This window comes from Daktulosphaira vitifoliae, unplaced genomic scaffold, assembly GCF_025091365.1.
Source record: "Daktulosphaira vitifoliae isolate Bord-2020 unplaced genomic scaffold, ASM2509136v1 Scaffold_3, whole genome shotgun sequence".
NCBI classification, from domain to species: Eukaryota; Metazoa; Arthropoda; class Insecta; order Hemiptera; family Phylloxeridae; genus Daktulosphaira; species Daktulosphaira vitifoliae.
In genome coordinates this window covers 33225250-33253042 of record NW_026099574.1, presented here as the reverse complement: position 1 = coordinate 33253042, position 27793 = coordinate 33225250, and the positions used below count along the sequence as shown (strand labels likewise).

General features: G+C 26.3%; 5 protein-coding genes across 15 annotated transcripts in view; 2 read left to right on the top strand and 3 right to left on the bottom strand.

Moving 5' to 3' along the window:
* On the bottom strand, nucleotides 1–24580 carry LOC126901715 (protein lin-7 homolog C). Of its 5 annotated transcripts, none has more exons than XM_050678413.1 (6): nucleotides 24423–24483; nucleotides 1787–1831; nucleotides 1675–1716; nucleotides 1484–1605; nucleotides 1174–1410; nucleotides 1–233 (listed from the first exon to the last, which is right to left on the bottom strand). In XM_050678413.1, exons 1-6 carry the CDS (start codon nucleotides 24478–24480, stop codon nucleotides 78–80), a joined length of 660 nt encoding a protein of 219 aa, XP_050534370.1. In that variant the 5' UTR covers nucleotides 24481–24483; the 3' UTR covers nucleotides 1–77. The 5 variants fall into 5 exon arrangements, with proteins under 5 accessions (XP_050534370.1, XP_050534372.1, XP_050534371.1 ...); XM_050678415.1 differs by lacking the exon at nucleotides 24423–24483 and adding an exon at nucleotides 3393–3510; XM_050678414.1 differs by lacking the exons at nucleotides 1–233; nucleotides 1174–1410; nucleotides 1484–1605; nucleotides 1675–1716; nucleotides 1787–1831 and adding an exon at nucleotides 11436–12703 and having other exon boundaries at nucleotides 24423–24580.
* Nucleotides 3405–7114, bottom strand: LOC126901729 (uncharacterized). Its single transcript, XM_050678445.1, has 2 exons — nucleotides 5850–7114; nucleotides 3405–3520 (listed from the first exon to the last, which is right to left on the bottom strand). The coding sequence occupies exons 1-2, from the start codon at nucleotides 6784–6786 to the stop codon at nucleotides 3501–3503; spliced, it is 957 nt and encodes a 318-aa protein (XP_050534402.1). The 5' UTR covers nucleotides 6787–7114; the 3' UTR covers nucleotides 3405–3500.
* On the bottom strand, nucleotides 8484–11008 carry LOC126901714 (FH2 domain-containing protein 1-like). The gene is made up of 2 exons (XM_050678410.1): nucleotides 9707–11008; nucleotides 8484–9405 (listed from the first exon to the last, which is right to left on the bottom strand). Exons 1-2 carry the CDS (start codon nucleotides 10751–10753, stop codon nucleotides 8740–8742), a joined length of 1713 nt encoding a protein of 570 aa, XP_050534367.1. The 5' UTR covers nucleotides 10754–11008; the 3' UTR covers nucleotides 8484–8739.
* Nucleotides 17017–22508, top strand: LOC126901733 (ester hydrolase C11orf54 homolog). Of its 3 annotated transcripts, none has more exons than XM_050678454.1 (7): nucleotides 17020–17193; nucleotides 18212–18310; nucleotides 19522–19688; nucleotides 19770–19934; nucleotides 21748–21844; nucleotides 21909–22075; nucleotides 22133–22506. In XM_050678454.1, exons 1-7 carry the CDS (start codon nucleotides 17130–17132, stop codon nucleotides 22298–22300), a joined length of 927 nt encoding a protein of 308 aa, XP_050534411.1. In that variant the 5' UTR covers nucleotides 17020–17129; the 3' UTR covers nucleotides 22301–22506. The 3 variants fall into 3 exon arrangements, with proteins under 3 accessions (XP_050534413.1, XP_050534411.1, XP_050534412.1); XM_050678455.1 differs by having other exon boundaries at nucleotides 17058–17193; nucleotides 18190–18310; nucleotides 22133–22507; XM_050678456.1 differs by lacking the exon at nucleotides 19770–19934 and having other exon boundaries at nucleotides 17017–17193; nucleotides 22133–22508.
* Nucleotides 23873–27793, top strand: part of LOC126901732 (probable serine hydrolase) — a 12737-nt gene continuing 8816 nt past the window's right edge. For 2 of the 5 annotated variants that reach the window (XM_050678450.1, XM_050678449.1), the window contains exons 1-3: nucleotides 24150–24169; nucleotides 25984–26066; nucleotides 27275–27435. In XM_050678450.1, the coding sequence (XP_050534407.1) occupies nucleotides 24165–24169; nucleotides 25984–26066; nucleotides 27275–27435 (249 nt within the window). In that variant the 5' untranslated portion in view covers nucleotides 24150–24164. Of the gene's footprint in view, nucleotides 24126–24149; nucleotides 24170–25606; nucleotides 25791–25983; nucleotides 26067–27274; nucleotides 27436–27793 lie in introns of those variants that run through there. The other 3 variants (XM_050678452.1, XM_050678453.1, XM_050678451.1) reach the window with 3 other exon arrangements.

Below are 27793 nucleotides of genomic sequence, written 5' to 3'. Positions count from 1 at the left end.
TACTATTGTGTCTACTTTAACGTGTTAAATCTCATAATTTTATATGTTTTTAAATTACTACTGAAGAGAAAATGTGATTAGTTTTGCTGCTTCCTACGTGCAGCTCTCTGTTTATCAAATCGCATTTCCATTTCTTCTAAAACTTTGGGTGTATACCTGACAACTAATTTAACTGATCCTTGAGCTTGTTTCAAAAGTTCCACAGCTTTTTCATGATTTTCTCCTTCAACACACTACCAAAAAAATACTATTAAATATAAATATTTTAAGTTTTAATTATTAATTGAACTACTTATTTAAAAAATAATTATTTACAAAATATTAAAAAACTAGTTATAAAATGTATTGTTTTTTTTAACAATTGCATCATTTAAAAAAAAATTTTTAAAAACTTAATTTATTTGAATTATATATTCAAAAGAATAAACATGTATCAGTATCTGATACAGAACTACGTAAGAAATTACAGTAGTCTTACATAAATATATTTCAGTAAGTTATGTATTTTTAAATCAATTCAAATTTAGCATTTAACAAGGTTTTTAAATGGGTAAATATAAAAAATATAAAATATATTAAGATCACTTTATTTTTTTTATTAACTTGATATATTTCTTATCTAATACTTTCCTTGGATCACATTAGTTTCAACATAACATAATTACGGTAACTAAAAAACAATTATTTTCTGCATTTCAATATTTTTGGTTTATGTCGTTATTCAAATGACGCAAGTCAAAAATTTTGAAAGTTTTGGTTTAACTGTCATTGAAAATATGTTATATAAAACTATGCTGTTTAATTCATGTAAACATATTATTCAATTAGCAAAATAATAAAAACAATTTTTAAATTAAATAATAAATTTAAAAAGTAGATTGTTTAAATGAGATAATAATGATCTATAAACTGTATAACATAGTTTAAGGCTTTTTAAATACTTGACATAATTTCTTCATATATGTAATTATTTTAACGTAGCCTTTCAATAAAACACAAAAATAAATAGATAAAAACAGGGTTTTTTTATACCTATAAAAGGTTTCCTAATATCTAGTTCACAACATTGATTATAATTTAGAAAACTATAAAAAAAGAAGTAATTTTGATAAATTTTTTTAATAAATGAACATTTCTAGACATTCATATAAAATTACTATTACATAGACTTACCACTCCATTCACAGACAAAAGTTGGTCTCCTCTCTTTAAGCCACCATGCCTATCAGCTACTCCACTTGGGATTATACGTGATATATAAATAGGAGAATTTTGTTCTCGCCCACCCATAACATTAAATCCAAGTCCTTCTTCAGTTTTTGGAAGTTCAACTACTCTTGGATGTGCATGACCTTCACTAGCAGCAAATGCAGCAACAGTAGCTTTAGCTGTAGCTGAGGCTCTGACATCCTATATAAAGATGTTTTATGTAGGTTACAAATAAATAAACAAAATAACATAATTAAAAGAAATCATTTTATACCTGAGAGCCTTGTATATCAACAGTTTCATATACATGCTCATAGACTTCCCTGACCGATGCTAAAAAATCACTTTGAAGTACTTTTTGCAATGCTGCTAATTTTGTCACAGGCACTTCTCCAGCTATGAACCATGTAGTTAAATTATTAATAATAATACTAAATTTAATAATTTTTTATATTAAATACTTACTTTTTTGGAGCTTTTCCAAAAGTTCTATAGCTCTTTTGACATCTGCAAAAAAATATCTTATTTATTGTCTGATTAAGATCTAGATATCATTTGTTAAAAATAAAATTCAAACCTTTTGCTAAATTTAAGGTCTCTCCAGCCACTGCCATTTCTGTAACTATAAATAATTAAATGCACATACACAAAATATTTTTTAAACATTCAATATGAGGCCAATTAGAGATATAGAATTATCACTTTACGTATTGTGTATCAACATTAACAAAGTAAAATATGTGGTTGAACTATATGTCCTAACTCACAGTTCTGCTAAGTCTTAGAGATACAAAGGTTATCTTATAAACATGTTTATCAGGATTGTGACATCATTGAAGTATATATAACCACAGAATAGATTAAACCAGAATGGACACTGATAAAAAAATTACATGTATTCTTATGAGAGTACGGTAATTTTGAGCTTATGTCGCTCAGTGTTACCATAAAAACAATAAAATAAATAATTGTATGCATATAATTCATTGTACTGTACAATAATTGTACATCGGCGGTTGATTTGAACTCTAAATGTATTACTTACATGCTAATTATTTTAGAAAATTTGCATAGTAAATTTTTTGGATTTATTTTATTATTATTTCTAAACATATAACACCATTTTAAAACTTTCAATTAATGTTTTCATTATGTGTAATTAGTTTGTGTTAATATATTTTTTATTTTATGTATATTTAATAAAGACTTATTTAGGAAAAAAAAATTATTCAATATCCACATAATATTAAATTTATTTAAAACATATATTACAATAATTTACAAATATCATATACATAAATAAATAATTTATAGATGAGTTAAAATAGACAATTTCCTATTTTAATTTTTTTCTCAGACATTAAATTTTTATTTAAAAATTTTATAGCTGTAAATATTCTAAATCTTGTAAACAAATTAATTAAATACAATTTATCAAAACATTTACAAGGGTGGTTAAAAGGTACATTACAAAAATAATTTTTTAATTCGGCTCCAACTCCATCTACAATAGCAAGTGTGGAAAAGTTATTAATAAAAATATTTTCTAATTCATTAATACCAATATTTACCATATATTTTTCATATTTACCAATAAACCATTTTTATAAACATTGTGTTTACAAACAAACCATTAATAATGGTGTTGAACAATGTGACCGTATATAAAGAAAAAAGGGAATACATTTTTATTTCTTAAGTGGCAACACTGAGCGACATAAGCTTGTTATCAGCAAAAACTAAGAGTGTCACTTCTGGTTTAATCTATTCTGTGGTAAAACTATGTAGAGCAAAACAAATAATTAGGACAAAAAACATTATGAATAATGTTATAATTATAACGTTTGTAATAAAAAACTTTGTCAAACGTAATCAAAAATATTTGTTATCATCAACTATAATACAACTTATAACGTAAAACTATTCTTATTAAAAAAGTTATAAAAATTCTTTACAAACGTTATAGTTAAAAAAATGTCGTGTAAGAAAATATTTTTTATTACATACACATTTTAATATTAAAAACAGCTTATGGTATAAATTTCGTTATTTTTCAAACCCTTACTAAATAATTCAATAAATACATAGGTTTCTTCTGTGTTATAGATTATCTGTTTATATGTTACTTTATCACTTGAATCAAATAGATATAATATAAGGAATAATAAATGGTCGATTATTACCTAATTTTGATTCCAGTTCGGTAGTTTAAAAATTAAGGTTTATGTCAAGGTTGAATCCGCTATATGCAAAGGATTTTGGATTTCTATCTGGTCTTTTTCGGTTATATATCAGGGGCCAGTCATAATACCTAAAATACATAACTCATATAACTATATGAATTGTAAAAAGGAACTATTTAAACAATTTAATCGCTAAATAAAAATATAGTTGTACATTTTTCCTTTATTTAATGAATAAATGCTGGTGTGTTAATTAAGTTCATTATATTTATAAAAGATGTTCGATAATATATATATACCTATATAGAATGACTAATAAATTGTATAAAGTAAATCCCATCACAGTGAAATCGCGACACAACGAGGACAAGTATAGATGATATTTGACAGTGATTAAAATCAATATCATAAAAAAAAGCTTCCATGCAGATCTGTTTAATTTTAAGAGGTAACACCACTGTTACCTCTTAAAATTACTTGTTATCAAAAAAATCGATTTTTTTTAAATACTTTGAAGCCATGGATATAAGAAAAAACTTGTAGACCCAAAAAAAATTTTTTTTATTAAATTTCGTGTTTTTTTTCAGGCGCCTCGCGCGCTCCAAAACGACCATTTACATTAGCGTGCACACCTGCTTGTAAGGTATTACGTATCAACTTGCCTATTTTATATAGTTTCTCTACTCCATTACTAGACATCGCTAGGTACCTCTTCTTACTCTTTTTAGCTAACACAAATGTTAAAAAGCAAACAAAATGACTTGTGGAAAAGACAATTTGACAGCTAAACTAATAGACCAGTTATGTTATGGTTTAGCAATACGCCGTAATAACAACTGCAATAAAGATATGAAAAATGAGATATGAGCCACATTATTTCATAAAATTTCGACCAACGCGAATCCGCAGCACGACAAATGCTCGGAGTCTTGGTGTTAATGGAAGAAGGCGTGAGCGGCGGGTGCACTGGATTCATTTTCTTATAAACCGACTGTTCCTCAAGAAGTATTTGATGCTGTAAAGCCTGTCTACGAGGAATTGAGCCGACAGGAGTTATTGAGTCGTAGCTTGGAGACTACCCAGACTAGCAACGAAAGTCTCGACGCTACCGTATAGAATTTAGCTCCCAAGAATTCCTCGAGCGGTAAAAACGGCATGTGCAAGCATATTGGTGATCATGAAGCACTTAGACATGGAAATTGGCGTTCAGGCACATAATTTCTGTATGAACGCCGACGCTTTTCACGTTAAGTTTGATGTAGTAAAAGGGCACGCTCTTCGCTAAAAACGTCGAGAAAAGAAGACGATAAATGTTCGCACTTTGAAGGGCAACTTTATAGTCCTTGAATTGCAGATTAACGGTAAAAAATTTGTAATACTTGAATTGTTTATTTTTTCACTTGTTTTGAAACTTCAGATGCGTTTATCTCAAAACAAGGTTTTTCAAATTGGCACGCACCAGAACTCATGCAAATTTTAAAATTATTTTTAGAAATTTTAACCATATATTGAAAACAACATTCTTAAGAGAAACACGTAAAGGTTTTTTGATAAATTAATTTAAACAGTTTTTATAAACAAATAAAGGGTATTTTTTTCATAAAAATTTTAACTCGAATTTTTTACTTGAAACACTTATAAAAAATTCAAAAATTAATATTTTAGAAATCTCCTACGTGTGTCTCTAGCTATACTAATATAGATTAAGAAAAAAATTTGTTTCTTTTTGCAAATTGAAATTTACTCCAGTTCTGCTGCGTGCCGCGGAGCGCCTTTTTTTAAGGAAATGTCGGAAAACCACCGTACCGACGCCATTTTGCACTATTTTTCAATTAAAAATTATATTTATACTTCATTATATTGCCAATACAATACTTAAAAGGTTTTTATCTGCACCTTTCCGTCCACCCTCAAAAAAAATAATGAAAAAACGTTTTTTTTAGCGTTTACAGTGGTGTTACCCCTTAAGAAATTGGTGGATTATTCCAAAAACAAAATGAACTCTTATATCCTTATTAATATCTTGTTTTATGAATTATAAAATTTTGGAAATGAAATGATAATTGAAAAAAAAATTATAAACGCTGTCAATTAGATCTGACATTCTGTATATTTCTAGAGAAATTATTACTTCTAACATATACGAAGTATTAAACAAAGTATTTATATTTATTATATTATTTGACTTTGTTTAGTGTTAGTTAATTAAGAGGTGGACATCTGAATTCTGTACATTTATAATTTCATATTTTTTTTTTAATTTTTCTTATCTACACAAAATACTATATATTGTGTGGAAATTAATTAATGATTCTCCATCAAATAGACTGTAAGTATTTAATGTTTCTATGTAATTGATAAATGATCTAATAACATTAAAATCAATGCCATTAAATAAGTAACTGAGATATTCTCCAAAATCTATTGTTTCATTCAAGTAGTTATTTTTCCAATTACCTGTAATTTCATTATATACTTCATTAGATCGTGATATATCGCAATCTAAAAAAATGTTAGTTCGATTGGATGTCTGTAACACTTCTTCTGTATTCCAATTCTCAACAATTTTACAGCCTAACCCTTCACAAAGTACTGATATTATATTGCTAATATAATTTACAAATTTTTCTGTATACTTCTTCTGATAAATTGGTAACTTAATGAAATCAATATTTCCATCGTTTTTCAAGGGATAATTTTCAATATGCTTAGAAATACTTTCTATTACAGCTTTAGTTACAGTATCACTTTCTAATGCTAGAAACTTGACGAAATTTTTAAGTGACATTAACCATTGGTTCATAAGGGTTTCAATCAATGATGCATCTTGATTTTTAATAAATAAAAATTGTTTCCAAGTCAATCTTAACATGATTACTTTGAAAAAATCAAAAATAGTTGAATAAAACAACAAGCATGAACGAAGATTTGTAGTTGGCCAATCAAGTTTATTGGCATTATTATAAACATCTTTCAGTTTCACAGTAATATCTCCCCATTGTATTCGTAAGTTAAAACTATTAATTAACTTTATCGCATTAGTGGTACTACGTCCAAATCTTTTCAAGTATAAATAAATTCTACTAAACACTATAGGATTTCCGTATACTAATTTTCCATTATCATTATTATTGTCAATTAGTTTTTCAATGTCATCTTTGTTTTTCAAAATAAATGATAAGATATAGTCAAAGTTAAAGTTAAGAGTATAGTCTAAGCCAATGTTAGTCATGTGAAATTGACTGTTTGTATCACACGTTTTGGACTCTAAAAGTAATTTTTTTAAAACAAACTCGTGACATTTTAAAATTTCAGCAATCTTAGAGCTATTTTCTTTTATACTACGTTTATTTAAAAAATAATCTGTGTATCTTCCAACTATACATGTATACATGTTCAATAACCACAATGATCCAACTTCAACTTTTTTGTTGAAGTACAATGACGCTATCTGTTTTTTTACAAATTGATTACCATGAGAGACTAAAGAGATTGCAGTTTTTGAATCACAAAGCTGATGTTGAAAAAGTAATTTAGTTAAAAGTAAATGATTTATACCAGCAAACAAGTAAGTGCATTTCAATAATCCTGGTTCAACTTTTTTGTAGTTTTCTTTATTTATTCCTTTATAGTTATTATAGCCAGTTTCTAATAAAGCAAAACTATCAAAATGGATGAACAAATTAAAAAATATGAGCGCTAAAAGTACATTTCCTAAAAAAACATAATCCACATTTTAAATACTAACCAGAATAATTTAAAAACTTTGTGTAATTATTTAATAATATGATACTCCAACTGGAGTTTTAGCTGATTATAAAAACTTAATTTTATAATTGAAAAAATTATAAATTTAATTTTATATTAGTAATAATATAAAATGATTACGTCATTTATTATACCTTCACATTGCGAAAATCTGTGTTTGAAATTCTAAATAGATTTATGTCAAATACTACTATTTCAAAAAAATTATTTAAGTACATACTTTTATTGTAAACAGGGTGAATCGTGAAGGTATATAAATCCATTAACTTTTGATACAATATTATTTTGTTGAATTTTTTTAAAATAAATATTGCCTTCTTTGACTACGAATAAAACATATTTTAGCTTCGATGCGAAGCTGAGAAGGTATTGGTTTTACTATGATGTGTTTTTTTTTATGTCTGTTACCACTTTTTCTCAGCTCTCACCGAACGGATTTCTTTCAACGATACGTCAAAAGATCACAAATATTATCTAGTCGAAGACATTACCCTCAAAATTTGAAAAAAATTCCCTCGTTCCCCGTAAATGGGGGAAACTTCCAAAAAAATTACAAATTTAAAAATCACAAATTTTCGAAATTTTCGAAATTTTTTTTACTTAAAAGTGCCATAACTTTTTCAAAAATGAACATATCAATATAATTCTTTTTTATATAGATGCATAATATCATTACCTTTCATTTGGTACATTTTTTTCATAAATTTAACCATTAACTTGCCCACAAGTGGGGATTTAAAATGACAACTTTTTCACGAAAAATTTACTTTTTCAACTTAACTTTTGAAAGTGTTTCGGAAGGTCTGACACTTTTATAAATATCTTAAATTAAAGCTAATGTAATATACTTTATTATGCAAAAAAAAAATGTTGGACTTTATTTTGTCTTCGTGGTGCAAATAGCTACCGAATGCTATTTTCGTGTGAAAATTCTCGATTTTATATTTTACATTTTTAACTTTATAATGATATAACTTATTGAAAAGTGTATGGATCAACATAATATTTTTATGAGAAATAATATTTTTTAATAATCCCTTTTTCATTCGACATACTTTATCTGAATCAGGATATTAATAACGAACTAGCAGATCATGTTGCTTTTGGTATAATCCACCAATTTTTTAAAATTAAACACTATCTAAAGATTTGCATCGAAGCGTTTTTTTTTATAGTGATTTTAATCATTGTCAGATGTCATTATACTTGATCCAACTATACCACGTCACCACTGTGCCGCGACCCCCCTGTGCTGTGTTGGGTTTTTTAATATTGTTACTCACAGTAAAAAGTTAAATTTGATGTAGATTTGAAAGACACAGTATTTCATTAATTGCAACCAAAATATTAACAATAATTTTTTTTATTCGCAATACAAAAATATACATAAAAACATTCATAAGTATAAGGCAAATTGAGTAAACACCAAAATAGAAAAATAAAATACAAGAGTGCATAATAAATATTTAAAAAAAAATAAATAAATCGTAATAAGTGAAATATTCAATCAGGAAAATAAAAATATAAATTATACAGGAAAAAAATGTTCAAATTACATTTTTCATAAGTAGGGACTGATTCAATGAATGCTTTTTAACGAAAAAGAACCTTTTTTAATTTGGTTCATAAGCAATTCTCTATTACTAAGTTGCTTGTCCTCGAATCTGGAATGTGTATTTTTATTAAAATTGGTATCAACAGACTTGCATGCAATACCGTTCTTTTCATCATTGTTAACATTTGATTCAGTATGAGCTTTTTTGTTTTCATTTTCTTTAATAATAATATGAATTTGTTCAAAAAATTTATCGAGTATAGAGAAACATTCTTCCACATTAAAAGATTTCGTGTTCTCGCCAAAATGAGAAGCTAAATTTGTTATAAGATCTACCGTTGTTTTAAAATTATCATTAAGTACATCAATATCCTTATCTGCTTGACAGATAAACTCTATTAGATGTTTTTTAATAACTTGAGAATAGTTCTCTTGTGCCAGTGTAGATTTAAAGTTTTTTATATGGCGAGAACGATTACGAAGCTCAGCTTCCAAACATTCAAATGAAGTTTTTGACAGTTTGTTCAATGATGAACGCAAATTCAAAAAACTAAAAGTATTATTTGTACATTTTTCAGCCATTTCTACAGCCAAGTGGACGAAGGTAACATTTGGCTTGTTAGACCGAGTACCTATCAGTTTAGGCAAACTACCCAACGTGAAACCGTTTGCTTCACCAGCATAACTTCCCTAACATAATCATGTTTTAATTAATAACTTATTTATTTAATTTTTCAGCATAAATACAATATTACATATTTTTTTAATTTTGTAGTTTCGATTAATAATAATTAATAAATAATAAAATAAGCATGAATAATAAAATACATGAACGAGAAAATATTAAACAACTTTGTGTATACTAATAAACTGGTGTATTTTTTTTATATATGCCGTTTGAGTATAAAATTAATACGACATACTAATGCGTATTGATTTCATACTTAAATGATTCTTATTATAGAGACATAAAAATATCATTCACACTTACTGCGTTCAATTTATTGCCTAAATGTAATACAACGGACAAAAATTGTGTCAACGATTTGTCATTAATTAATGTGGAACAGGTTTGTTGATAATTTTTTAATGTCTCAAGAGATTCCGAATATATGAAAGGCCACTCTTCCTTTAACATCGTAAGGTCGATTTTCAATTGATAATACGGAATTTCGTTAAGCTTAACACAAAACTGTTCCGCCTTGCCAAGTGTCATAATGTCTCCGCTGAATTTTTCAATAGCCTTTAAGTCAGCGCTTATGGGCAATATTCTTTTTACCGCTTCTAATTTTTCAATAGCAATCATACTTCCATCCTCTAAACACTTGAAAAATTCTTCAGGCTTTGATTTTAATTGTTTTAACATTATGTTAATCGCGAGACTTCTCTTAGAGTCTAAAACGTTGGTCGTAGTAGATTTAAGTTTAGCGTTTTGAATAGGCGATGTATTGGATCGCGGTTTTTCACCAAACAACTCTACAATATCTTGACATTCAATTGCAAGATGCAGAGGTTCCAACGTCGACCACAAAGAATTTTCAATATTTTGGTTGTTAACTTTAGTCCAGTTGATTGTTTTTGTTTTAACGACCGTGGGTTTGATTGAGGATGTGCGACTTGTAGATGTACATCCTGATATCATTGAGGGAGGTGTTGGAATAGAGGACGGTATCGATGGAGGAGACATTATTGGCACAGGAGCTGGTGCATGATGTTCTGTGTTGACTGATGGAAGTGGTGGTGAGCTAATTTTCGACGTACAAGTCGACGGTAATGTTGTGGGACACGAATTCAAAGTGAGTTTTTCTCCGGATAATTGATTTTCGTGATCCTCTGGCAACGATACAGGTTCTAACTTTTTTAGTGTAAGTTTTTTTCGTCTGACTGATTTACTTACTTGAGAATTTTGTAGTGGGTCTGGCAAAGCTTCCAAAAACACGCATACAAAAATGAAAGCTTTAATGTACAAGTTCGAAGTACAAAAATATACTACGAACGATAATACTAATAAATAAAAATGGTCTTTTTGGATCAACATTTTCACAAAGACAAAGTGTTGTAACCTTTTAGGCTCCGTAGGTGATGAATTGAAAATATTCAGAAAAATTTTTATAGTCAAAAACACAGAGATGTTGTTTTAAACGTTAAAACTTACGAATTTTTCAACTCGAGTGACGATAAAATCTTTTGTTTATTACGTCGTTGCATGAATTATCGTTTCCATAGTAAATATTTTGACCAGTATAAATTAAATATAATAAAAATTAGTTATTTATCATGAAACATATACAATTTACTAAAAATTTTTTATTGTAAAGGATATTTTTTTTAAGCATAAGAGTATTTAGATTGATTAATTGGCTAATAAAAAAAAACATAGAAAATTTATTATCAAATCTTAATTATATTGCAGTTTTGTTTGAGTAATTTTTAACACAATTGAATTCGATTAAAATAAATACATCAAAAGTGAATATAGTATAGGAAAATTACAACAATAAATAAAATAAAATAATTATCAAACTGTTTAGTGAAAAATCTATTAGAAGTTTCTTGAAATATTCTAATGTATTATACCCTACATTTTATTTTTCTTAAGTTATGATTATAAAGAGCATAGTAATAATGCTAAATATTTAATTAAATTTTTTGGTTTTAGTATTTAATGCACGCAAAGTATATATATTAGCATTTAGTATTTTAAGTAGTGATGGGAATTATCGAATAGTAACTATCGAACTATTTGATAGTCATTCAAAAAATATTTGAATAGTAAAAATATTTGATAGTTACACAATATATTCGAATAGTTCATGCTAAAAATAAACTATTCGATTGTATAAATACAGTTCCAAAATTCCCATCATTAATTTTAAGATTAGTAATTTTTGACTTTTTTCAGTTCTGTGCGTTCAATAGTGGCGGTTGTCAGGGTTTAAACCTCTTTTTTTTCGTTTAATTATTACTATAATGTATGCATAATTTTAACTCGACGAGAGAATTTTTTTAATATTGTTACTCACAGTAAAAAGTTAAATTTGATATAGATTTGAAAGACACAGTATTTCATTAATTGCAACCAAAATATTAACAATAATTTTTTTTATTCGCAATACAAAAATATACATAAAACATTCATAAGTATAAGGCAAATTGAGTAAAAACCAAAATAGAAAAATAAAATACACGAGTGCATAATAAATATTTAAAAAAAAAAAAAAAATTACATCGTAATAAGTGAAATATTCAATCAGGAAAATAAATATATAAATTATACAGGAAAAAAATGTTCAAATTACATTTTTCATAAGTAGGGATTGATTCAATGAATGCTTTTTAACGAAAAAGAACCTTTTTTAATTTGGTTCATAAGCAATTCTCTATTACTAAGTTGCTTGTCCTCGAATCTGGAATGTGTATTTTTATTAAAATTGGTATCAACAGACTTGCATGCAATACCGTTCTTTTCATCATTGTTAACATTTGATTCAGTATGAGCTTTTTTGTTTTCATTTTCTTTAATAATAATATGAATTTGTTCAAAAAATTTATCGAGTATAGAGAAACATTCTTCCACATTAAAAGATTTCGTGTTCTCGCCAAAATGAGAAGCTAAATTTGTTATAAGATCTACCGTTGTTTTAAAATTATCATTAAGTACATCAATATCCTTATCTGCTTGACAGATAAACTCTATTAGATGTTTTTTAATAACTTGAGAATAGTTCTCTTGTGCCAGTGTAGATTTAAAGTTTTTTATATGGCGAGAACGATTACGAAGCTCAGCTTCCAAACATTCAAATGAAGTTTTTGACAGTTTGTTCAATGATGAACGCAAATTCAAAAAACTAAAAGTATTATTTGTACATTTTTCAGCCATTTCTACAGCCAAGTGGACGAAGGTAACATTTGGCTTGTTAGACCGAGTACCTATCAGTTTAGGCAAACTACCCAACGTGAAACCGTTTGCTTCACCAGCATAACTTCCCTAACATAATCATGTTTTAATTAATAACTTATTTATTTAATTTTTCAGCATAAATACAATATTACATATTTTTTTAATTTTGTAGTTTCGATTAATAATAATTAATAAATAATAAAATAAGCATGAATAATAAAATACATGAACGAGAAAATATTAAACAACTTTGTGTATACTAATAAACTGGTGTATTTTTTTTATATATGCCGTTTGAGTATAAAATTAATACGACATACTAATGCGTATTGATTTCATACTTAAATGATTCTTATTATAGAGACATAAAAATATCATTCACACTTACTGCGTTCAATTTATTGCCTAAATGTAATACAACGGACAAAAATTGTGTCAACGATTTGTCATTAATTAATGTGGAACAGGTTTGTTGATAATTTTTTAATGTCTCAAGAGATTCCGAATATATGAAAGGCCACTCTTCCTTTAACATCGTAAGGTCGATTTTCAATTGATAATACGGAATTTCGTTAAGCTTAACACAAAACTGTTCCGCCTTGCCAAGTGTCATAATGTCTCCGCTGAATTTTTCAATAGCCTTTAAGTCAGCGCTTATGGGCAATATTCTTTTTACCGCTTCTAATTTTTCAATAGCAATCATACTTCCATCCTCTAAACACTTGAAAAATTCTTCAGGCTTTGATTTTAATTGTTTTAACATTATGTTAATCGCGAGACTTCTCTTAGAGTCTAAAACGTTGGTCGTAGTAGATTTAAGTTTAGCGTTTTGAATAGGCGAAGTATTGGAACGCGGTTTTTCACCAAACAACTCTACAATATCTTGACATTCAATTGCAAGATGCAGAGGTTCCAACGTCGACCACAAAGAATTTTCAATATTTTGGTTGTTAACTTTAGTCCAGTTGATTGTTTTTGTTTTAACGACCGTGGGTTTTATTGAGGATGTGCGACTTGTAGATGTACATCCTGATATCATTGAGGGAGGTGTTGGAATAGAGGACGGTATCGATGGAGGAGACATTATTGGCACAGGAGCTGGTGCATGATGTTCTGTGTTGACTGATGGAAGTGGTGGTGAGCTAATTTTCGACGTACAAGTCGACGGTAATGTTGTGGGACACGAATTCAAAGTGAGTTTTTCTCCGGATAATTGATTTTCGTGATCCTCTGGCAACGATACAGGTTCTAACTTTTTTAGTGTAAGTTTTTTTCGTCTGACTGATTTACTTACTTGAGAATTTTGTAGTGGGTCTGGCAAAGCTTCCAAAAACACGCATACAAAAATGAAAGCTTTAATGTACAAGTTCGAAGTACAAAAATATACTACGAACGATAATACTAATAAATAAAAATGGTCTTTTTGGATCAACATTTTCACAAAGACAAAGTGTTGTAACCTTTTAGGCTCCGTAGGTGATGAATTGAAAATATTCAGAAAAATTTTTATAGTCAAAAACACAGAGATGTTGTTTTAAACGTTAAAACTTACGAATTTTTCAACTCGAGTGACGATAAAATCTTTTGTTTATTACGTCGTTGCATGAATTATCGTTTCCATAGTAAATATTTTGACCAGTATAAATTAAATATAATAAAAATTAGTTATTTATCATGAAACATATACAATTTACTAAAAATTTTTTATTGTAAAGGATATTTTTTTTAAGCATAAGAGTATTTAGATTGATTAATTGGCTAATAAAAAAAAACATAGAAAATTTATTATCAAATCTTAATTATATTGCAGTTTTGTTTGAGTAATTTTTAACATGATTAAATTCTATTAAAATAAATACATCAAAAGTGAATATAGTATAGGAAAATTACAACAATAAATCAAAATGAATATCAAATTGTTTAGTGAAAAATATATTAGAAATTATTTGAAATATTGTAATGTTTTATACCCTACATTTTATTTTATTTTACATTTTCTTAAGTTATGATTATATATGATTATTATTATAGTATTTTTCATTATTTTTGTGTTGATCTGTTTAGTCATCAAAACAGTAAACATCCCTTGAAGAGGCGAGCTCATCACGAAAAACAACAGCTCGACCTCCGGCTTGAGCTCCCGAGTCTGATTATAATAATAAATAACGTATCTTTAGTGTGGTTATTATTGTCTGTGTGTAAACGTGTAAGCGACACGAACCGGTTTTATTGGTGTTCTCGGTGTATTATCGACAAAATTAGTACCGATTAGAATACCAATTTAATTGACAACAGCACAAGGCAAAAACCGGTCTCGTTTACATTAACCGTGCAATTATTAAGCAAGTGGCGCGTACCCTCATATATTATAAATGATTACGGACTGTTCGTCGCAACTTAACTGATCCGCTTTTGCAGATGCGTTGCATACGCATCCAAACTTGTCTGTGCTTGAAGTGAAACTGTAACAGTTAAATATCCATAGGTAGTGTTCAATTGGAAAATACATAATTAATCCCATACGCATGTTAATTACAATAATTTGATTTTCATATTTTACTCGATTATTAAAACATTACCGGTTTGGCTTGTTAATTAAGTGTTGGTTTAACGGGTAATTATAAATTAGTTTATTGATTATTTTCCAGCTGCTGCACGTACTAATTTCATGTATGTTTCAACCAAAAATATATATTTTCATTTCACAAAGTTACAGCATACAATACAGCGACAAGGGGTTTTCTCTGGGGTTTTAAAAATATATCTTTGCAAAAAAAATTACTCTTTACAAGAATTTTTCAAAATAATGTACTAACTTTATTTTATATATATATAGATAAAATAAAAACCCAGCACAGGGGGGTCGCGGCACAGTGGTGACGTGGCATAGATGGATCAAGTATAATGACATCTGACAGTGATTAAAATCACTATAAAAAAAAACGCTTCGATGCAAATCTTTAGATAGTGTTTAATTTTAAAAAATTGGTGGATTATACCAAAAGCAACATGATTTGCTAGTTCGTTATTAATATCCTGATTCAGATAAAGTATGTCGAATGAAAAAGGGATTATTAAAAAATATTATTTCTCATAAAAATATTATGTTGATCCATACACTTTTCAATAAGTTATATCATTATAAAGTTAAAAATGTAAAATACAAAATTGGAAATGTTCACACAAAAATAGCATTCGGTAGCCATTTTCACCACGAAGACAAAATAAAGTCCAACATTTTTTTTTTCCATAATTAAGTAAATTACATTAGCTTTAATTTAAGATATATATAAAAGTATCAGACTTTCCGGAACACTTTCAAAATTTAAGTTGAAAAAGTTCTACTTTCTACATACATTTTTTAGATTTGAACCTCACTCGTATATAGGGAAATGGTCCGATTTAAAAAAACAGTATGTCAAATGAAAGATATATATATAAATACTATTCCTCATGAAAAAATCGTATTGATCCATACATTTTTAAAAAGATATAGCATAATAAAGTTAAAAATGTAAAATACAAAATCGAGAATTTTCACACAAAAATAGCATTTGATAGCCATTTTCACCGTGAAGACAAAATAAAGTCCCAAAATTTTTTTTTCATAATAAATTGCATTACATTAGCTTTAATTTAAGATATATATAAAAATGTCAGACATTCCGGAACATTTTCAAAAGTTATGTGGAAAAAGTTAATTTTTTGTGAAAAAGTTGCCATTTTAAATCCCCACTTGTGGGCAAGTTAATGGTTAAATTTATGAAAAAAATGTACCAAATGAAAGGTAATGATATTATGCATCTATATAAAAAAGAATTATATTGATATGTTTATTTTTGAAAAAGTTATGGCACTTTTAAGTAAAAAAAATTGAAAAAATTTCGAAAATTAGCGATTTTTAAATTTGTAATTTTTTTGGAAATTTCCCCCATTTACGGGGAACGAGGGAATTTTTTTCAAATTTTGAGGGTAATGTCTTCGACTAGATACGATTTGTGATCTTTTGACGTATCATTGAAAGAAATCGGTTCGGTGAGAGCTGAGAAAAAGTGGTAACAGACACNCTTTTGACGTATCGTTGAAAGAAATCCGTTCGGTGAGAGCTGAGAAAAAGTGGTAACAAAAAAAAAAAAAAAAAAAAAACACATCATAGTAAAACCAATACCTTCTCGCTTCGCATCGTAGCTAAAATGTATTTGGTTATTATAACTATTTCTTTATTTAATATATTAATCTTTGATGTATATTACTATACCAACTACGATACGTGTTTTTTATAAGTTCTTATATAAATATGATTATATTCTATTATATGATTAAATATAATCATATGTATTTTAAATTAAAAGATAAAGTTCGACCTTATTCTTTTTTATTCTGTTGAGTGTTGTAATAATAACAATTTTAAATTAGAATTTTATTTATGCATCTATCTTTTATTTAGTCCTAATGTGAACATTAAAGTAAAATTATCAATTTATATATATTTCATTTTCAAGAGGCTTTAAAAATGAATGAACTGCATGTCAAAAAAATAAAACTTATTGTACCATCTTTAAATGAAATAAATGAAGGTATTATATTTACTACTCATTAAAAATATTTAATGATCATAGAATAATTTATTATAAAAGTTTTGCCCTTTTTAAACTAAATTTAGCTTAATCAGTTTCCAATTTAAACAAATTATTTTAAGAGTCATTTTTATGTGATTATTATGAAAGACTTTGTTTTTACCTTTTCAGATTCTTGGTTCTCATTAGTGTACCAAGGATCATAATTTTTTTTTTAATGCGATCATCAATTTATATTAAGAACAGTTCTTACAACGCTAAAACATGCTAAATGAATAGCAACAAAACTAAAGGAAATATTTTTCCCAAAGTTCAAAATTTAAAAAAGTTTTAAGTTGAATAATAGATTTCTCAGAAAATCATTTTTAATTTAGCCTGAAGTTACCTATAAAAATTGTATAAAAATTTATTAAGTCATTTTAACAAAAAAGGAAAATTTAGGTCTGAAAGAGTTGATTCCAAATATTCGAGATAAAATTGTCTAAAAAAATAGTAAGATCCGCAAATGAGGGATAATATAGCCTTATCTACCTTTATCTAAAAATGCTACAGAACCATAATTCTCTACTGTGAATACCACGAGTAAGTAAAGACCATTATAACTGTATGTGATAGTAGGGTGGCCCTTAAAAATCGAATTTTTTTTACGCCATCCCTTAATTTTTTTTAATGCTCATAATTATAAACTGTGCAAAATTTAAGACTGGCCCTTTAAGGTTAACCGATTTTAGCTGACTTCTAAGTTGAGTTGATGAGTCAATTATATCAGTAGCGTCTTTTAATAGTAAAATAAGTTTTGTTTTATTTATTTATCAAATAATGAGTTAATAGATTTTTTAACGAAAAAAAATTTTGTGATTTATATTAATTTTAGCTTCGATGCGAAGCTGAGAAGGTATTAATTTTACCATGATGTGTTTTTTTTTTTTATTTAATATGATGTATTTACACTTCAGCGGTTAAAAAATAATTCTCATTACAATGTCATTATTTTAGATACAGAGTTATTTGTTTTTAGTTATCTTGCCTGAGCTATCAAAGAATTTTAAAAGAGTAAGCATTGAAATTGTACAATGTCCTGATCTGACACAATCGCCTTTCTTTTTGGTTTCTGAAGGTAAAAAATTATCTATTTATATATTATGAATGTATAATTAATATGTATGAAATTAAAAATTATATAGTTAAAAAACAAAATACTAGTACTAAAATTCATGAAGAATAATATAAGTAAAAATAATATTCCATGTAAAATTTAAACAGATAGTTTACCTTTTAAATATCTAAAATTTAATTATGTAAACAAGTATTGAACATTATCAAAAAGTTATTGTTAATAAAATGACAGTTCAGTCAGTTATTTATAAATGCACTTCATATCAAAATATTTATTAATTAGGCCAGTCAACGAAGGAGTAATTTTGGCGAATGGCGGAAAAAATTCCCAACCAAATTTTTTTTTTTTTTAAGTTGAATTTAGATATGTATAATGACATACTAAAAGTCCTCATTGATTGGAATTGAGCTTTTTTTTACAGCCTTGCAAAAGTTCAAAAATGTAAGCTTTTTTAATTTTCTCAAAAAATATTTAACTTACAAAAAAAAGTTTCGTACAAAAGTTGTTTAAAAGACAATTTTATACAAAAAAGGTATCTGCTATTTTTTCATTTAAACAAATGCTTTTTGAGTTACATCACATTTAATGTGAGTACTAAAATTTATTTTCCATTTTTTCCATTTTACAGTTACCTTTTATCATGTTATACTTACATTAGACACAATGTTATAAATTCATATTTGTGTATGTGCGAGTTTATTTATTTATAGTATCATTAAAGTGTAGTGTATATTAAGATACACCGATAGAGTAGGTAATTGATTTGACGCTATATTGTTTAAACCCAACCCCAACGCTAAATTGTACATTTTTCCTTTGTTGACTGGCCTAAATGTACTGCCGTCTGTTCCACGGCATGACAATACACAAACTGCTTGCACTAGGTATCATACTGTATTATTATAGATTATTATAGAACAACATCCATTGTCCCAAATTGGAGTCCCTCACATCTCGATTTCTTTCCTTGTTACATACTTAAAACTAGGTTAAGATATTTGAATATTTACAAATGTTTATAAGTATTTATAGATTAATCACAAAATTAATTTAGTTAATGTTTGTTTTTAAATAATATTTTGTAAAAATTCAATATTAAATATTGAATTTTTATTATCTACATTTTACAGTACTTTACACATTTTATTCTAAGTGAGGAGTCTTATTATGAATACTAAATAGAATTTGGAATTAAAAATTTTTTTTTAAAGGATTGAGTGGAAATGAAAACATAATAGATGTTGGGAGTCCATCTTATTTGTTTCCAATAGTTAATAAAGATAAAGTTTATAAATTTGAAGATCTTCAACAAATAACAGGATCTGATCAAATATTTATTATTGGTGCTAGCGGTAGTGCATGGCCTTATCATGGCGAGGTAAATATAAATGCCATTAATGTGTTTTACCATAATAATCAAAAAAAATATGTAACTTATTTAAAACTTAATAATCGTAAGTTGGCAGCAAATTTTTTCAAATCTGGTAATAATGTTAAAAATGACACAAGAATTGTTAAGATTAATCATGAAAAACAAAATTGCATTACTGAAAAATTACCTATCAATGAAACTAGATTTGCTTTTTTAGCTAATTATTACTCAAGTAATGGGCTTAAAGGAGAAGTTAGTATAATTATATTTCTCATTACTATAATAATACTTATCATATTATGTTTAAAATGTCTACTCAAAAAAAAAAGGGTAGTCAGTTATACTAAACCAAGAAATTTATAGCACTGTCCAGGGCCGGATAAAAGGGGACACTTGGCAGGTACATTGAGTCCTATGGATATTAGATATATTTAAAATATTACGAGAAGTATTAATTCGTAAAATAATTTTTTTACTCATTATCAGGACTGAGTACTTATAAAGTTTTTTCCAGTCATCCCAAGTATTTTCAATGACAAATAGATATTCGCATTTTTTTTTTTTTCATATTAATACTAATAAAATATTTACACTCAATAGAACTGTAAAAATAATATGATGAAATCCTAGTTCCCAGAGTTACTATTTCACTTATTTTACATAAACGTTAACTTAATCAACTATATATATAAATAACAGGTCGGGTATTTTCTGCTACTCTTTACAGGCGAACAATGATAAGACAATCCATTTAAGGTCAATTACAGACAGTAATTTTATTATATATAATATATATATATAAACTAATAGACATTCAATATATTAACACAAAAAAAGAAGGCCGTAATAACATCACCCAATCATCAGCCAACCACATTGCACTTTGACGTTGGATCGACTGCCGAATGCTTCCCAATTAACTCTCCTTTTAAGTATGGAATGTCACCTCCGCTAGTCTCGATTTCCGTTGTGCACTCGCATAGTAGTACGTAACGGATGAAAGAAAACTGTTGGTTGTCGCTTAAACAGGCCGATAGAAACAAATCAACAACAGAACAAAAAGAAAACATGTCAGCTCACTGGCCACGAGTCATCAGATCCAATGGTACGGTGTAACGTCAACCGCTTACACAAACGTAATGACAACTAGGTACCGGTAGTGCCGAACACGACTGTTATGATTGCGACGAGAGGAGTAATGGGCGATTTTAAACTACGTGGTGTTTGACGGGGTACACTCGTAACTTTTGAACAAGAACAAAAAACATTCCTGTGATACCATACTTTAATAACTCTGACAAAATACCACGGAGTTGGTTATTTCAAAAGTGTCCCAAATGATATTTATTAACTCTTGAAGTCCCAAGCCCTGCTTATCATTTTATTATTTGATTAAAGATCTCAATTGTAGAGAGTCCTCCTAGGACCTCCGCCTCTCTGATTCGATATATCTTAAACTTGGTACCATCCAAAGTATGTTTTTTATAATACTGAAGTTTCACTAGAATATTTTATAAAACTAAAGTATTCTAGAACATACATTTGCATTTTAAATGCTATTGGAGGAAGGCTTCCTAGTCTTCCTCAAATAGTTATTCTGTCAGACGAAGGAGTCACCCCACAATATGTACATTTATGCATAAGTGACAATATATTATATTGTCAAATATAAATACTTTAAGGGTAAGTGAGGTTTAGCACTCCAAAAATTTGATTTTAGTACGAGTGTATTCTCTTATCTATAAGTATGAAAGTTTTATTACACGTTATTCATATTAACACTGACTTTCGTTTATCAACAATTTTATATTTAATTAACCCACAACATTTTTATTGTAGCTGTATCTATATAGTGCAACTACAATTTTATTGTTATCGTTATACTGAAATAACTTATAAATATAATAATTTTTTTTTCAATCCAACCATTTTTAACTATTAACATTAATTAATAGAAATATTCTTTCAGTGATTTCAACCTTTATAATTAGGATTTTGATAATTGCTGCCTAATAGTTTTTCAAATTTGCTTATATAACTAAATATTTTTCAAAATATTACCTAGGTGTTACGCATTGAATGTGAAAAACGTATTGGTCCATTAGATTTTTTAACTTCTATAAGACAAGCTCTTACAAAGTTTTATGGAAATAAACTAGTTGGTGAGTATATATATTTACTACGAATGTCTTTCATCCGATACTATCAAATAAGTATTTGTTATAGGTCTAGGTGGAGTTATTTTAATAGAAACTGGTAAAGTAAAAGTTCATGTTATGCCAGAATTTTCAAAGACACCAATCAATTCAGAAGATGATTTAAATAAATGGTTGAAATTCTTTGAAATTCCTACCCCATTAGTGGGTTTAGGATATTTCGTGTCACATGACCCAGTATTTTTTTAAGTTTTAAAAATAATATTTTAAATTAAAAAAGACATAATATTTTAGGGTTTAGATTTGAGATTACAACATTTTCATTTATACAGTGAACACGGTGTAGGTGGTCATTATCGTTGTGATACAGAACCAGCTACTATAAAATATACAGCATATTTGAATGTGGCAAATAATCTTTACAGAGTTGACCAACCAGATGGAAATTATTCTTCAAACTAAGATTAATTACAATTTAGTATTTGAAACGTAGAATTAATTTTGTGTTATTTCAAAGTTAATATTTTGCATTAATTTAGCATTAACATTTTGAAAATTGTACTAGACAAATTTTTCACGTTTAATAAGTATAATTTTTAATAAAATAAAATAATTTTTATGATATTTCATAAATAAATATATTGAACTCAAAATCTTATTTGTATGTATATGTATGATGTAATAAAAGTAATAGTTTTATGAAAACATTATTTTCTTGTTTCCTATTAAAAAAATCTATCCCGGGACCCCAATTAGATAAAATCCGGACTTGGTCATCTACAGCTTTATCGGCAGAAACGATTAAGGTATGATAAAAGATACATACAATTTAATTTCACTGTTGTTTTCACCATAAAAATATATAAAAATTATAATTTACAGAGTGTTCTATCATAGTTTACTGATATGAATATTATTTCATATAATCTCTTAGTGACACCTTGTACATTCATTTTAATCATAATTTTATTGGAAAACTTTATATTATAACAAAAATTGTTCGAAGATTTTAGATTTGTGTATGTTTTTTTTCCAAAAAAACGATTAACTTGATTTTTAATTACACAAAAATCAAAAAAATTCTTTTTTAAATCAATAACAAATTGTCTAATTATTGGTCATAAATTCATAATTCTGATATAAACCAAAAAAGTTATAGGGCATAGTTCAGCCTAATAATTTACCAAAATCAAATATAAAGATCCCAATTAACCAGATAAACTTCACGCAGCAGTTCCAAATTTTGCATAATTTTTTGTCTAACTGTTCCATTAAAACAAATTTGAACAGTTATTGAACATTTTTTTAAATTTGTGTAATAGCTTCTTTTACTAATGAACAATTATTTCAGAAACTAGATAAGATGGATGGAATTTCAAGTTAGATTTTAAATCAGCAACAAAATTCCTTACAAATTTTACCTAAATATTATAAACGATGGAATTTTGTTATTGCTGTTTCAAGCAATTATGAACAAAAGAAAAGATCTAAATAGTTATTTGTAGCCTCTTTATTCAAAATGATAAGTATAAAATGGTTTGTTATATCTCCCCACCAAAACAATGATATAATGCCCCTGATTTTATTAAAAAAAAATTCCTCTTCTTGACATAATTTTATCAAATTCAAACCAAACGTCAATTTCAACAGCGTCAAATACTATGTGCTTTAGTACAAAAGACAATTGAGAAATCATTATAATTAATAATACCCCATATACACTAGTTCAATCTTTAAAAATAAACAAAAATAAAACAACTTAACGATTAAAAGAAAATAAGGCTGGTATTCACCTCTTAGAAACTAGTGAGATTAGATTTGAAAACATGTTGAAGACTTTTTTCTATGCTCATTATACTGTTTCATTGATCAATAGTTTAGAAAATATTTGTTTAATATTCCCTTATATAACAAAAAAAAATAAAAATTTAGTACTGTCATTGGTTATGTAGACGGTGATTCTCGCTATACAAAATACAAATTGTGGTTTTAGTTCCCAGCATGGACAAGTATGCTCCAAGTTCATAGTGTTTTTGTGATAAAAATATTGATATTTATTATTCAATAGTTAAGTATTATCAGTTTTCCTATCAAAAATTATGGTGCTAGTCTCAAACTATCAAGTAAACTTATTGCTACTAATCCAACCTGTTATAATGTAACTTTAAAGTTATAACACATCTAAAACAGTATCAATGCGGATTTTTTTTTTAATTCTCCTAAGAAGTCGAGGATATCAAATTCGACGTAGTTACACATATCAATAAATATTCAATACAAGTTAAACGTAAGTTCAGTTTATTATTCTCATAAACCCTAATGAATAATGAGGTCAGTGATATTATTATTATAAGTAATTATATATTTTTTAATATGTTATTGAATACTCTCAATTAACATTTATAACAATTTTATATCACTGAAATAATAAAAATGTATCATATAGCCAAGAAACACTACTACATATATAAACTTAGTTGTGGTATGAGATATTTAAATTGCATTAAATTTTAATTATTTAGTTAAAATATTTTTAATTTTAATGATAACTTGTTGGTATATTAAAACTATTTAAAAATCTTACCTGCCTCATTAATGTTATGAAAGTATTTCAAAATTATTGTTTGCATAACAATTTTCATAAAAATTTTTTTTAGAACTATTAAAATCATTATTTAATTTTATGTAAATAAATTTCTTAAAATAATTTATAGAAAAAAGTAAAATCGATAAAGTTAAAGATTTTTTTATTATTATTTTTTATAATATTTTTAATATATTTAAAATATTTAATTTTAAAGTAAACATTGTCCATTTTCATTTAAGGTCATCACAGAATTTGTATTTATATTTTAATTTTATTTGATTTTAATTGGCTTAAAGACATATATAATAACAGGAATGATAGATTATTTTATTATGTAAACCTAAAAAGATACTATTATACATTTATTTTCATAATTAATGTAATTGTTTTACATTTTGAATAATTCATATGTTGACATTTTGATCTATTAATTTATTCCATATTATTGTTATATATCTTTTTGTATTATATACTGAAGAGTGTTTACTGTTATCAATATAAAAATAATTAATGTTGTCAAAAATATTAACTAAGTTTCAAAAAAGACAATATGAAAATATAAATTATGTAAAAATTTGATCTGGAGAAAATTTTTTTCTCTAATTAAAATTAATAATGTAATATATTTTATATAAGACACCAACATATATTATATGGGTTCTTCTTGAGTTTTAATTTTTCAAAAATGTATGTTTTTTTATAGCCTTTATTCTAAAAAAATATTTAACTTTACAAGTTTAAAAAATGTAAGCTATTTTTTTTGTTAAAAATAACTGATATAGAATAAATGGTATGTAGAATTGCATACAAAATTTGAGACAATGAAATGTTGAATGCTCCAAATTACATAAATAGTTGTTTTATAAGTGTTCTGCTGTTATAATTATTCACAAATTATTTATGAATTATCTTGACTTAAAAATATTCATATGAAGTTTATTATGACTATTAATTTCCAAATCATTAAATTGGATTAACTTGTTATAAGATATTAAGTATATGTTAATTTGACTTCTACTTTATAGTTCAGAGATAATTTTTTTTTATATACACACATATTTTTTTTAAATTATTGTTATACAACCTACCTGATAAAAATAATAGGATTATAGAACCAAAAAAAATACCTTAGCAAATCATAATATATGCACATAATGTATTATGGCTGTTAAAATATTCAATTATATTTAGTACTAAGTAGATAGTATTATAAAATATAATTACTTTGTATTCTGTGTAATTAATGTTAATTATTAATATTTGTATTGCTAAAAAATATAAATATTTCTTTTAAAAATACATATTATTATTCTCTTCTAATTAATTTTTTTAATTTGACTTTCTATATTTTACTGTGAGTGGAGTGTAAGTTTTTTTAGAATTAAAGTATATAGAAAATATTTTTTATAACTTAATAAAACAGTTTATTAAAAACTATATAAAATTTATCGACCAATATATTTATCGAGTCTTTTTCAATCTGTTTAAAAATAAAATGACTTATGTTTTCTTTCATTTATTGTATATTCAATTACATATAATTATAATTTGATTGTAGACTTGCAATAATCATGGATCAATCAAGTGATAAACCTTCATTCGAGGATATTCAAATACCAATACCATTTGGTTACGTAAGTGGTTAGTACTTCTTAAAAATAATTTCAGCATTTAACTATATAAAAAATCATGAATTGATGATAATAAAAAATATAAAAATGATCTAATTATGGTTTAAACTTGTAGGCTTAAAAATATTTTAATTTATCTTTATAATTAAAATTTTAAATTACAAATTTCCATTATCTTTAGCAATTAAATGTGAAATTAGAAAAATGCTGATGTCATAATTATTTTGTCAACTTGCACCTAGATGTAAAATGAATTTGTATTATGATGTAATAAGTTCTTATGTAATTAGAATTTTTTTCTTTTATTAAATTAGTTATAATTTAATCTAACCTTTACTCTTTAGTATACAACTTGTATTCTATAAAGTGTGGTTTTCTCAAAAAACTTATTATTTTATTTTTAAATCATACGTTATGAAATTTAAAAGAAATCTACAAAACTTTTATTTTAAATTATGTAACCATGTTCCATTTACTAGTTACAATAGTTAATAGAAATTCTATTTATATTTATCAAGGATTAAAACCTTTGAAATAATTAGGAATTAGTTTATAACATATTTTCAAATTTAAATAAAAGAGATTCTAATTTTATCTAATTTTTTTTAAGGGGTTCTTACTAAGAACCATTTTTTAATATATGTTCTAGCGAAAATAAATATGTAGTTATTTTATAAATCTAGTTTTTTTGAAGTTTAAATTTAAATTTAGTTTAATCTTTGATTATTTATTTTCTATGTTTGAATAGGTTCTTAAATGTATTTTTAAAAAAAGATTCTAACTCCTATGCAAATAGTTATTATTATTAATTCTTTCAAGTTAATTATTGTAGAATAATTAGCTTTGAATTTGAATAAAATCATTATTTTCTTTTATATCTATCGTTAAAATTGATTTGTTTAATAAGAGAGGGCTTAAAACTTAGTAAATTGCCTTAGTGGATATTAAATATGTATATTACCATTAACAAAATACAGATGATAGTAATATAAGGTATAAAAGATTAATTAATAATTGATAAGTCAAGGAATATATAAAACTAAAAATAATTTTCTTTATGTAATTATTATTATTTTAAGAGAAATCAAGTGGCTAACTTTAAAAGAATCACCTTATATATAATTTTGAAATGTTAAATTCAATTTAGTATAAGAGAAATATTTAGATATAAATGTATTATGTCATGTTATAATATTCTAAATTATTATTTTTATTTAGCAAAATGGTGGGGACCAAGAGATAAGCAACCCATAATAGCTATCCATGGCTGGCAAGATAATGCTGGAACATTTGATCCTCTGATTGAGTTACTTCCAAAAGAATTATCTATACTTTGTATAGATTTACCTGGACATGGTAGATCTTCCCATATACCTCCGGTAAAATAATGGCAATTCAAATTTATTGTTTTTATAATGATTTTCTTTAACTATTCTCTACATAATTTTAAGTTAAATAGTGAAGTCCAGATAGCATATTTTTACAAATAATATTAAAAAAAATTTTTATTGAATTTATCAAGAAAAAATTAAAAAAAACCCAGCACAGGGGGGTCGCGGCACAGTGGTGACGTGGCATAGTTGGATCAAGTATAATGATATCTGACAGTGATTAAAATCACTATCAAAAAAAAACGCTTCGATGCAAATCTTTAGATAGTGTTTAATTTTAAAAAATTGGTGGATTATTCCAAAAGCTTCATAAACTGCTAGTTCCTTATTAATATCCTGATTAAGA